Raw genomic sequence first — 14,218 nt, 5'->3', positions numbered from 1 at the left:
GCCTGCGCATCCGCGCAGTCTGGTCAGGCTCCATGCTGTTCGCTTTTAAAGCCTATTGGAATTGGAGAAACTGTTAGCGAACAGCATGGAGCCTGACCAGACTGCGCGGATGCGCAGGCTGGTCTGGATCCATGCTGGTCGCAAAGCCACTATGTTGGTTTTCTCATGGCATGGCTCAATTATTTTACTGCTGGCGGCGGTCCTATTTGTGTTTAGTTATTTCTTTAAATACCATCTGGTTATCTGACAGGATTTTGGAGCTGAAGACATAGCAACAATCTTTTAGATGCAACTCCACCGGTTGGATTGTTTATTTATTGTCTAGCGAGTCTTGTGAGATTGATCTTGGCAGAAGGTTCAAAACAACCATTTTATCTTTTTAACAAATGGTCAAAATTTTATCCAAACATTTTATGTCACGGTAATTATAGTATCACCTAAATTGTTATCTCAGAGTTTGTCATTTTTTTTTATATTATACTCGTTGGCTTTATTCTTTGTTTGATCAGCTGATGTATACGAAAGACGGTAATTGAAAATACCGGGACCTCATCCTGTACAATAACGTGTTTTTATACATACATAGTTCTGCACGTTTGATAAACCGGAAGTAATGAATTAATGTCGACCTGTGGGGAAATGTATTACACTGGCACTGTTACTATCTTCCTAAAATTAAAATATGACATTAAAACATCTAACATGTTAAATAATTCAAAATAATGTCATAAAATTAATGTTGCAGGTTCGGGCCACACTCGGTGCGTTGAATTCTTCATTTGAGGAATCCATCCAGCTGGCTTACGGAAGGTCGGTCGTTCTACCAAGGTGCCCGCACGTAATGAAATAATGCACGGAGGGGATCTGGGGTCTTCCTCTACCATCAAAGCTGGAAAGTCGCCATATGACCCATAATTGTGTCGGAGTGACGTTAAACCCAACGAAATAAATAAATAAAATTAGCGCGAAATGTGTCATTCACTTTAATCATAGTCAAATATTTCAAAAATTAGCACAAGGACTTATACATTTTATTTCACCACATTATAAGTCATGAGAAGTTTCATTAAACTCTACATTGTAGCAAATTTCTATTTGCGAAAATGTTATGAAAGTTATAATTTTCCACTGGACTCCCACTATGAAAAATTGCGGGATGTCCAAATTTTTCAATCAATCTAGCAAAAAATCAAGCACACGACCCTATCTTTTTTATTTGCTGAATATTTTTTATATATTCTAAACTTTTGAAAAATCAAGAGTTTACTCAAAGTCTACATTGTAGAAAAATATTGACTCGAACGTGCAGAACTACCTTATGGTCACAATCTCATTTAGGCAGTGCATAACAGATGAAACTAATTTCCATGTAATAATTGGAAAATTCGGCATTCTGCTGACGTAAATAATACTCATCACTCTTTCCGTAAAACTGAAAAGTCCAAAAGTCGCATAATAATGTGTATTTGTTGATAGCCAACACAGGTAAATAACCTTTAAAACACAAACATCCTGACTTGAAGAATAGCAAGTGACATATGGCTATTTAAAAGCGGTACTCTTTCCGCACTATCTCAGTTAGTTCACATGGGTCAAAATATGTTTTGTATTATATTTTCTTGCTTGTATGTATGTTTATCTGTGTATGCTGGTTGTATGTGCGTATGTTTGTCTTTTGTACGTGCGTGTCTGCGATGTTGTAGGAATATTACGTTTAAGGAACGTAGTTTTCCCTATTTAATATTCACCCTCGCTCCTTCCCCCTGAAGTACCCGTCGTCAATATTTTTCCGTTGCAGCTTTTTTGTTGCTGGCCTACTTTACGATGCATGGTTCTATGGTTGTGTTTTAAGAGTGCTCTGTAATTCCGGGAATTCTGCTTTTGTAGTACCAACAAAGCAATATCGAGAGAAATAGTAATGACATCTTAAGGAATTGTTTTTACAAAGTTTTATAACCGAATTGTAATTTTAACTAGAGTTCGTCATCTTACAACCTGCAGTCATTTATAATTACTTTTATACTGTGTTAATGCTATTTCTTTATTTCCATGTTTCATTTCTAGTGTTTATATGTAACAAATCTCTATAGATATAACAACCTTTTCATGTAAACAAATTTACAGTTCACTGCACATTGAACACAAAAGAACTACTTTCATTTGTGTAACAGCTGCTAGCTCAACAAAAATACATTCTTCTGTTTTGTACAGATCAGTTTTGAGCATTGTGTCGACCATCATTTCACAGAAGTTCATAATTTTATTGACTTATTGTTTTGTAATTAAAAAAGAAAAAGAAAAAAAAACACACACAAGATAAATAAATTTACCGAACCACTAACTCAATGATGACGTGACGATTTAGCTTTCTTACATCATAAAAGAAATACACTGGACAAAAAGTAATTTAGATATACTAAACACGAATAATACAAGGCACTATCACTACAGGATGGCATCGCTGTTGTGCTTTATAATGTAATCAACGAACTATACCAGCCAAATGTTAAAAGGAACTTAGTGCTTAGACAAAACTTTGACCCAACCAATTCAGTTTTCACACTCAGGATGACTACTCTGTTGATGACCTCATGATTTGTCTGTCTAACATCACGAGCAATGATTTGTATGTTGGGACAGCTTGGTTATAACTGACATGTATATTGCACCAGTATCAAACTGCAACGATTTTAGTTTAATTTTCCGTATTTACATTTGAAAAAGCATAAAAATATAAAGAAAGAAGGAGTTATTGCTGACAATCATTTATTTTATTGATTATTCATGCGGTGTGTTATATGAAAAAGACATAAAACCACAAAAAATGGCATCTTACCTTGTTTGCTTCGGAAAGGTTGACAATTTCTCGGTGTTCAGCAACGTATCCCATTATTCCTTTTCCCCAAGGTACACGTATACTATTATCTGACGTTTTCGTCGGCATAATTTGAGTTCCAGAATGGACGTCAAAGAGTTTGGACACAAGAGACTGTTTATTATTCCTTTTTCCTTCTACAAAAAACACTGAAGCATGGTCAGCGTCAGTTAGTACGCTAATATTTGCGATCATTTTCTGACTTAAACTCCTTAGGCTAAGGTCGTTTGATATGTCCTTTACAATATCCATAAAGAATTCACCTTCATTCGCATGTCTTTCTTCTCTTTTCTTGTCAATGTCTTTGCTAGGATACCGCGGCAGACGAACCTTTGACTGTATCAGAAGACTTAAGATATTGCTTGAATTTGGCGGAAGTGATCGAAACATTCTCATTTCCTTTAGGCTAACTCGTCTGTCGTCTGCAGATTGTTCAGAAGCTGCAGATGGCTCATATGTCCGAAACATGTGTCTATATTTAGACTTTGCATAATCGTGTCTTAGATGCTTCTTTGAATTACTTCTACCATGCTTGGGGAAAAACACATCCCCTCGAGCGTCTATAGGCGATGTAGGGTCACTGTTGTTATCATCCGACCCTGAACCTAGTTTAGAAACCGATACTTCCGGTGCCGCTGGACAGTAACCATTCCTTGACAACCATTTGTTTATTATATTTATATCAGCCTTCTTTAGAAATATTTCTTCCATGGCAGCAGGGTTTTGGTCTAGCCAGCTTTCTACATCAATCGTTCTAAAATTCTGAACAGAAATCCCCGTCATGGTTACCATTACAGATTCTTTTCTATTTGAAAATATTTACCGGCATTATAAATCCATCTTTCCTTGATCTAGCCAAACACTGTTTAGTAAATAAAGGACATCCTTCCATCAACATATTATTTAATAAAATTATATATCTGTCTTTTAATTATTCTTAGTAAAATTCATATTTTCTCGATAAATAATTTGCAGTTAGTACTACTTAAACTCCTGACGCATTAGCAATAAAAGCTTCCTTATTTTTCAATTAACAGATCGTAAGTTGAAACTATTTCTGTCAGTTAAACCACTTTGCTAACTTCCGATACTTCTTACGATTGATCGTCTTTTTCACTACCAATATCCACAGCGATTGTAAGCTTCTTAACCAATATCTAAGGACAAAACAGCCTCGCAGTGTTGTTAAAACCCTAACATACTATCCAATAAATTCTCACTAACGCTCGTAATATTTTATTTTGACAGTGCAATGAGATTATTAATATCGTATTTTTTCTCTTCTAGAGCTTTACAAATATGTTTGAGTATTGTTTCTTAATTGGAAATAAACGAATTATACTTTACGAAAAAAGTCTAACACACTGGCGTTATCATATGACCTGACACACCACCTGAAATATAAAAAAAAGCTATATATTATGCATACTAGTATATTATATGAAGAAAGCAAAACAATTATTTACGAGAGATTTAGCGTTTCGACTATTTAGTAAAAATATTCCTTGAGAAAACTCGGATTTAAATTACTAGGGCTTACGCGAATTTTTAAAGTAAAACCTTGCATTACTAGAATGTCTAAATTTATCTTGATTTGGTATAAAGGCGAATATATTTGATATTTCTGTAAAAACACATACCAGATGAAACAAAATATGTTTTAATGAAAATATATATTGCAACTTAAATTTCATATAACTATATGTTATGAAATATAATATGTCTTAAATATTAAAATATCATGTTTTCTTAAAGATTAAATGTACTCTATAGAAAATTCAAATTGAAGTCTATTACATCAACGTAAAATTTGATAAATTATTCTATAAATTTATCTTTATAAAACATCTTAAACATTAAAGTTATCTGATGGCTATCTTTCACTAAAGTATCTTATATTTAGATATTTACTATAAATGTAGAAAATCACCAAATGTATTTAACTATACTAAATATATAAATTCATGAGTTGTGTATGTAGAGCTACACTCATAATTATATGTCATACAATTACAGTCGATTGTTCAAAACACTTACAGTTCTTTAGTGGTAGAGCACTCTTATACTTTTTTTCAGCTATTATACAAGTATACAGCGTGTACCTTTTGACCTAATGCATAATACTTTTCATACACATAAACTTGTTAAAGACCCACCACGAACTAGTGACCTACTTTTTGCTCCCACGTGAACTGCGAGCTAATCATTCTGATAATTCTGGTATAATACATAATACAGCTATTCTACAAGATGATAGGTAGACAATTTAGGCCCTCACTGAATTAATAAGTTTTTACAACTTCATCTGCAAACTTATTCAGCTGTTCTCATTTTCAGTATAGTTTTATAAGCATAGAATAATAACTATCTTACACTGTAGAAACAAAGTGTGGTCTAAACTCACCTTAATACATCAAGTACTGTGCATATTACTACATTATTTTAATAATATTTTTAGACACTAAACACATTGTCTTGGCCTTGTATATGTCACTGTCAATTTTAACTAGATACTTGTTATTTCTCATTTTCCTTATGCAAAACATGTATAATTACCATCATGAAAATACAAAAGAATGCAGTTATCTTGTGGCGCATCTTTAATTTTTTATATTTACATAAACTATATGAGCCGTGCCATGAGAAAACCAACATAGTGGCTTTGCGACCAGCATGGATCCAGACCAGCCTGCGCATCCGCGCAGTCTGGTCAGGATCCATGCTGTTCGCTAACAGTTTCTCTAATTCCAATAGGCTTTGAAAGTGAACAGCATGGATCCTGACCAGACTGCGCGGATGCGCAGGCTGGTCTGGATCCATGCTGGTCGCAAACCCACTATGTTGGTTTTCCCATGGCACGGCTCATATGTAGTATTTGTTGATGTTTTCAAATATGAAATTTTGGTGCCCGGATTAATAACTTACAAAACCTTATTTATGAAACAATTTTACATCGTTTCTCTCTCTCTCGCTCTCTCAGTCTATTACAATATTTGCTTGTTTATCATACCGACATAGGAATTTTCTGCAATTTAGTTTTCTCTCTCAGCTTATGTGTTCATTTATGGTCAAAGATGAGGTTAAGTGCTATCAAAGAAGATGTCGCTAACAATCGATTTCAGTCCAGTAAAGATTTATTTATAATGTGGCTATAAATTCGCTTAATAACTTCATTTAGGTAATACTAATATATGTTATATCGATTGTGGTGAAAGCTATAACACTCTCGAGTCTGCTTTGTGGAAAAAAAACCTTACTTGGTTGAGCGGCCGACATCTTAACCACTAGACTATCGCTCTCCTTTACTTCATTTCCTGCATTTGGGTTAAGTGGTTTTTATATATCCTTAAATTTAAGCTCGCATATACTAAACAGTCTAGACCTCTGTTTAAAATTAACTCTTTATCAAACTCTTAAATTACGTAAATACGACCAAAGAAGTCGTTGTTTATATGAAACAAAGATGGATTTGAATTAGTGGCCTTTAATCTCTTTTAAAAAGGTATTTTTGTATGGTTTGTCGTACAGTTAGTATTTTTCTTTCAACAGTTGTTTTCAAAAACTATTTCTGAAGTAAGTTTAATGTTATTGGCACTAAGAAAGCAAATATTCCTACCGTAATATAATGCTAGCAACATTTCTGTATCAAAGAATACGGATATTTAAGGCTCATAATGACTTTGTTTAAAAGGTGGCTGCCACATTTTCGGTTATGAACATAAAACACATTCATTTCTTGTTACAAGCACTGGCCTCCAGATCGTTCGAAAACAAACAAAAAAGAGATTGTTTTTTAGATATTGTGTTCCTTAAAAATGCTTTGAAACTTAATACAGACTTTATGTTACGGAAATATATTAGAATTAGTTTTTACTACTTTTTATGATGAAAATTGAAAAGCGTTTGTAACGCTTTACTCGAAGTAAATTGCCTCAATTATAAGTATCTATATTTCACGCGCATTGAATACTAAATCCTCTATAGCAGTATTGGTAACGACAGCGGAAATCTTCTTTATTGCTGCGGCGGTCCGGGTTCGATTCCCGACGCGGTCATTTTTCTTTTCTTGATTTGGCATTTTTATAAAAATTTAGAAACAAAAACTCATCTTCTAATGTTCATAATATGACCAAACTTTTGAAAGAAAAATGATTTTTTAGCCAAAATCTGGAGTTCAGTGCCTTTGGATCCTATTTCTGATAATGACTTTCTTTAACATTTGTCAAAGGTTTGAATATTACTGAATATACTAGAATGTTTTATTGAATGCTTTTTATACCTCCATTTATGGCTCATACTATAAAAGTTCATAGGCAATATTAAAAGTAGTGCCTTTCTTACCAAGTACACATGACATCTATTTGTAAAGCTGTTTATCTGTTTTTAAGATAAAAAAAAATATGCATTATGTACCTTTAAGCACTGGAAGCAGGCTCAGAACGAACCAATAAGCTAAAAATACTTGATCGTATGCGTCATGGTGATAACATTGAAAGAAGAGGAAATTAAGAAATTATGTTCTTATTGAAACATACGTGCGCCAAAGACGGAATATTTCCCTGGGGGTGAGAATTATATATGATATGGTTTTATATAGACTTTAAATTGCTTTATTGGCCCAAAATGAAATAAAAAATAGTAATATCTAATGACGTACTACACAATTTTCATTTCAGCTGTTGTACCCTTGACAATTGATATCGCAATGGTTTTCCATATTCAATATGTTTCATTTATTATTTAATTAGCAATAAACTATTTTTGGTTTGCAATGCGCCATATGAAATAACGTATGAGTCGTATTTGCGCTATCCACTTTCAATGTTTTCCGAGTATACATTCCTTAAATCTGGAGAGGCAGTAGCATGAACAGCTTGAAGATATCCATCATTGTTGTTATTTTACAGCTAAAACATTACTCTCTTATGAAACTTTTCAACTAACTTTAAAATGGGCATGTCTGAATGGGCATTTGCCTTTTATGTAAAAAGTGAGATCTCCTGATCAAATATCAAATATAATGAATCTTCGAACATGATACTTATAATGCCCGAATAGCTAAAAGTTACTTTTAGACTTTCAAAAGCAGTGTTAATTCAGAAACCATGATATACGAAAAAAATTGTCTAGCTTTGTTCAAAGCATGATATTATTTTCTTGTATATTATATCAATTCAATTTCTTAAACGAAAATAAATGTACCCAAACACGCAACATTCATATATTTATGGCAAATGTTTCATTAATGCTGCTCGTATCATATGTAGATATGTTGATATTTTTATAGCTTGTCACTGTTTATTGAACCGAAACTGCATCTTAAAATAAAGCATATTTTTTGGTAATAGGGATGTTTGGTATTATAAGTAATGTAACAACACATGTAAAAATGAATATTAGGTTACTGTCTTTCTTAACTTAAGTTTATCCGCCAAGTGTGAGAAAAGTGCTTGCCTCTATTGACTGAATAAACCCCACGTTTACACGGCAAACTGATATCAGCCTGAAAAATGCGAAGTGGTAGAATAAAAGAGAATATAGTCGTTAAAACGGCATCATTTCTAGCTCAGACGGTACGTAGTCAACATAAATACATTAAACCAGACATGTTAGTTCATGGCTCGATTCCGCCTCTGCATGTTTTGTTTATTTTTTAGTTTGTTTTTCGTCATGTGTTTTGTTTTTGTTTAATATTTGTTTTGGAATTTTTTAACAAATTAGTTTTGTATTGAAACTGGCTTATAATAAACCGACGCTGTTGATTGCGCGGAAAATAGTTCCACTGTTGAAATAAGTATCGAGTCAAACCAAATTCAAGAGCCTATTATCATCTGCCTACCTGACGATGAAAATGACATTGAAAATCATCCATAGAAAGATACTTCATGTGAAAGTAATCTGTACACTGGAGAACTATCTATCGCAATTTGAAAACAGAAAAGACAGAAAATAATCTATAACTCCGAAAAGTTTAAGAAAATGAAAACAACAAAAATACTGATTAAACTGAAACAAATATAAAGAAAATGTTTCGGAGAATTCACCTGGAAGAGATTAGAATCGAACCTGTTCTGTACAGACCTCAAAACTGACCATTTCATCTAATGAGATATCCATTCATTTTAATAGAGATCGTAGTTTTGCAAAAACGAAATGACAGGCCAAATAACTCACTATCCGTTCAAAATAAATTCGTCCAAACGTCAAGCACAGAATTCAAACAAACTATCCATTATATCCTATCAAATGTGCTGCTGTTGTTTTTTTTATAACTGATGCGGGATCACTGCCATATGTGCACGTAGAACTCGTTTTGAAATGTATGTCAAATTAAGTCCTAAGCGTGCATACTACTGCAACAACTATATTTTCAAAACTGCTCGACTTATTTTTTTTATCAAAATCGTCACTGACTGGTTTTTTCTTTAATGCAGATATTTCGTCACTGCTGGTTTTTTCTTTAATGCAGATATTTCTCGAAAATCTTTTAAAATTTCATTTTTAGACATCATGTTCAGTTTCATGTCCATTAACTTCGCACGACTTTTACTGATATTAAGTATTCTTTTTCCATATATTTGAAAAAAAAGTCAGATTACAAGTTTCTCTAGTGATAGTTTCAAGTAGCAGAGAACAATTACCATTTACAGCCCATATTCTTTATGCATATGTGACAAACATACACATTAAGAAAATCTTCCTGACACAAATTCTATCCATGTATAGATATTCCATGATGTTCTATCTATGCAACATGTTCGTGAGTGTGCAAACAATCTTGCAAAATGTGCTAACTAGTGTTTCAGGTGTCTTAAAATCAATTTATTACAAAGCAATCTACGATCCAAAAAGTATATTTTCACTAAACAAAATAGCTCAACATATAAAAATCATGTTTCTTGGAGAGTATGGAGATTATAGTTTCTGTTTTCTGATTATTTCTTCTTAGCATGATACATGTATATCACTTAGCGAAAACTATTGATATAAGAATGTGGCCTGTAACAACTACAAAGGCACTTAACTCTTACTTATTATGATAGAAGCTAATGATAATAGAAACGTGAACGTGACTGGAAAATATGTTGAGGAGGTCATTACCCCTTGTAATCTTATTGTAGTCTATTTCCAGCTTTAGTCTCTCTGGTGAGTTCGTTGACAAATAAATTTCCTGTCTATGTAAATCATATTTTACCATTTCAGAAACATCTGTGTTTTTTTGCAATGGTTCGATTACATGACAGTCCTAATTTGATATAGCAAGTCAAATATGGATCCAGCGTTGTCAGGTCTCCTTAAGTTACAACTAATTAATCTGGTTAAATATTATCATTGATGTGTATATTTTTGGAAAAGGAAAAAACTGAAATAAGTGAACCACTTGATGACAAACTTAAAAGTGACAATTTAGACAATTTTAAATGCACAATTGTAAATAACTTCTTCGTTAATATCATATGATTTTGAAGTCAAAGTAGCACTGCCTAACACGCGTTCACTTATGTTGAAGTCTATTCAACCTCAGTTACCAATGCGGACAAAGAAAAGAAAAAAAAACATAAATGTGTGAACCACTTGATGACAGACTTCAAAGTGTCAGATGAAAATTCGGACCATTTTAAATGCAGTTGTGCTTTACAGTCAAAGTGGCAATGCCGTATCAAGCGTACACTTTTGTTGAAGTCTATTCAACCTCAGTTACCAATGTATTTCTAAGCGCAGACAAAACAATGACAGGTATTTAAAAATATGGAATTAATATTCTTTAAAGAGCAAAGGAAAACAGTGACGCAATTAGAGTAAATCATATTTCAAGTTAAGGCCTGACCATACTTCTTAGAAAAGATAACAAGGACAATGTCCAATGTTTAAAACTTTTTCTGAGAATGATGCCCCTCATATTTAAAGTGTATAAAATAAAAATACGTAAAGTCGGCAAGGATAAAACTAAGAAAGTGAGACATCGCCTTGGAACGCATGGTGCATAAATCCCCCCTTAGGAATAAAAACCTGTAAACGTGCACTTTAATCCACACTCTTATTCTCATCATATAACAGTCACTGTACAAATAAACATAGAAATTTTCCCTACCAGTTGATGCCCAACATTTGCAATTGTAAACCAACGATACCTGAAAAAAAACTGAAATGCCACGTATATAGCAAAAATAAATTTAACAATCAATATTCAATGGACTCAGGCTCTTAAAGAAAAATAGACATTTTCCCTACCAGTTGATTCCCAACATAAGCAATTGTAAACCAACGATACCTGAAAAAACTGAAATGCCACTATATAGTAAAAATATTAACAATCAGTATTCAATGGACTCAGTCTCTTGGCCTTTTTTAAAACAGATAAGAACGAACAATCTGTTTGTTTCTTTTCCTCTTATTTATTGAAACGTATTATGTAAAATGGAGATGTAAAAAAATAGACAGAGGGAGAAAGAAACAAATATTTCCAAGTTAGATGGCACCAAACCAGTAATGAATTGGCTCGTTCACGAACCATCAGGCACCAAACACTTTAATCAAGTATAAATAGATCAGCCATACAAGATAAAGACGCAGCTGGTCTACAAGAACTTGATACTTACGTCATAGCAAATATATTTAATAAAACGGAAATAACGAAAGTATACTTTGATCGATGTGCCTGTTCATTCTTTGATGGTACCGCAATGCGGAAATAAAAATACAGAACTGGCAAATGATGGAATAAACCGAAGCGTAAAATATGATGGGTCATTTTATCTTTAGCGGCGTTATAGAGCACCAAGGCCAAGTCATTTGAGATCTGGGCAACTGCTTATAGAACAGAACAGAACAGAACAGATATTTTATTAATGTATACAATACATGTATCTTGTTAATACAACATGAAATTATACATATAATACAATACACGTGATAGGCAAAATGACTTTTCGGTATATGTAGAGAATGAACAGATCTGATTTTACCATTCAGGATATTACAAGAATATTACGACGATATCACAATAGAAACAATATCAATCTTGTTATACTAGTATACAAATATTAATGCTAATAAATAATCTGCATTTACGAATTCATGAAGTATAGGTAGTGTAATATAAACTGAATGGCAGTATATGTTATATCATAATTAATGTCAACACAAACAAACTTACAAGCATTTCCAAGACACGAGTTTAAATTCCTTACAATAATTCATTTCTCTTGTTATTAGCTAATGTTATATATTTACACAAATTAACTAGAATAGATTTATTACTTGATTGTAGCTATTCTAAGAATTTATACATACTTGTATGAGTATAGAAATAACGTTTAATGAACTTTGCACGTAATTCTTTATAAACTCTGCATTTAAGAACAAAATGAAATTCATCTTCAATCTCATTAAGATCACATAACTGACAAATTCGTTCGTGTCTTTCTAACCTGTCCCTGCCGTACCTGGCAGACTCTATACGTAACTTATGTGCAGATATACGGAGTTTCGTTAAACAACTTCGTGATGTTTTACATAATAATATATTCAAATGATTTTCAATACCAAAATTTGTTTTAACATGTGAATATAAAGTATTTAAAACGTTATTTGCAGCAATGTCGGCACACCATTTTTGCTTAAAACAATCTATAATTCTTTGTTTAAAAATGGGTACAAATGTTTTGGCTTCAAACTGACTTCGTAGATTCCAAACATCAGAGAAACCATGTCCGTTAAGAAGCGATTTCACATGGTATGCCCAATTTTTTACACCATTATGATTACACTGGTCTAAAGCATTTTGGTAAATACCTAATATTATCTGTATTTAATAACTTAAACCAATACTTAATAATATGGACATATCTATTTATATACAGGGGATAACGCCCAAGTTCACCATAGGTTGCAGCGTTACATGCACTTTGTTTCACGCCAAGTATGTTTTTACAAAATTTAAGGTGAACTCTTTCAAGATCTTTAGACTTTGAGAAACCCCATACCTGACATGCATAATTTAAAATAGAACCCACAAACGAGTCAAACAATTGAAGCGATAGAAATGGACTTATATCATATTTGTTAATATTATTCATTAAAACATTCATTGCCTTTAAAGATTTGCCAACGATACACTGATTATTAAGAACAAATGAACCAGTATAGTTAAAAACAACCCCTAAATAATTAAAATCATTTACAACTTCTAATGGTTCATTATCATAATACCACTTCTCATATAGTTTGATGGGTCCCCCCTTTCGAAATACAACAACTTTTGTTTTGGAAGTATTAACTTCAAGTCCTCAGTAACAGCAATATTATACAGTGGTTTTATTTCCACAGATGTGTCCAGGGGCCGTATTCATAAAGCATCTTAAGTATAAGTTTTGACCTAAGTTTAAGATTTTACTTAAGTTTGTGGTGATTTCAGCTTAAGTTTAATGTTTTCGTCCACAATAAAAAACACGAATTACTTATTAAGTTGTTTTATGAATAACAAATATACTTAAATAAAATAAATTTCTAACCTAAGTAATACTTAAGTAAATAATCAATTTCTTATACTTATACTTAAGATGCTTTATGAATACGGCCCCAGATATACTTTTCTTACGACTTTTTTTGTCCGTCTAAAGTAGGCATGCGTTAATTGCAAGTTCTATCAGTGGCGGAGAAGCGGAGAAATTTGTTCATCATTGCGCAGCAGATATTATAAGTATATTGTTTTAAGAATTAAGAAATATTTTACAGCAAAACTGTGTTTTAGGACTATTTATATTTGATCAAATATGAAAGCGCTTTTTCCCTATGCGCACATGGCGCTAAATATTACGTCGACTTGACGTCAACAAAATATCGTTGTGATGTTTAAAGCTTTGTTAGTGATATTAGAATACTGGATAAGACATGCAAAAATACAATCATGTATGTCACGTTAGTTTGAATGACATATAAACTTAAAGTCGGATAACCAATCGATGTTATGATCAAGCCATAATTAGATAATCATGTAGTAAAGTACATTTAGACCTATTTTTGTCTTTAACAAGCCGAATTTAACTGCGGTATCAGTTTTGTTTTGTGCGTAAATGGAATATTCTATTTAAGATCAAGAACAAAGAACTTAGTAAAGCCGCCATGGCAACTGTATTGAATAAAAAGGAAATAAAGAAATTACGTTCTCAATTAAACATTCGTGCGTGCAAGACGAATATTTCCCATGGGTCCTGCAAATTGTATGATATCTGACGAAGGCGGTGTTAAATTTACATCTGTTTACTGGTGCTTAATGGCATAGACCAACGGTCAATGTACTTTCTTATGACGGTAGAATGAATAAGTAATCTTGCAGTTTAA

General features: G+C 32.7%; 1 protein-coding gene across 4 annotated transcripts in view; it reads right to left on the bottom strand.

Moving 5' to 3' along the window:
• Nucleotides 1–14,218, bottom strand: part of LOC123559706 (dual 3',5'-cyclic-AMP and -GMP phosphodiesterase 11A-like) — a 171,718-nt gene that overhangs the window by 109,903 nt on the left and 47,597 nt on the right. For all 4 annotated transcript variants that reach the window (XR_008372660.1, XM_053552436.1, XM_053552437.1 and 1 more), the window contains exon 2: nt 2,837–4,269. Coding sequence is in view for 3 of the 4 variants with exons in the window: in XM_053552436.1 (XP_053408411.1) it covers nt 2,837–3,667 (831 nt within the window). In the remaining variant the exon portion in view is untranslated. The remainder of the gene's footprint in view (nt 1–2,836; nt 4,270–14,218) is intronic.

The sequence above is a fragment of the Mercenaria mercenaria genome, chromosome 10, assembly GCF_021730395.1.
Source record: "Mercenaria mercenaria strain notata chromosome 10, MADL_Memer_1, whole genome shotgun sequence".
In the NCBI taxonomy this organism is placed as follows: domain Eukaryota; kingdom Metazoa; phylum Mollusca; class Bivalvia; order Venerida; family Veneridae; genus Mercenaria; species Mercenaria mercenaria.
The sequence above is the reverse complement of the archived record's forward strand: the minus strand, read 5'-3'. Positions and strand labels throughout refer to the sequence as shown.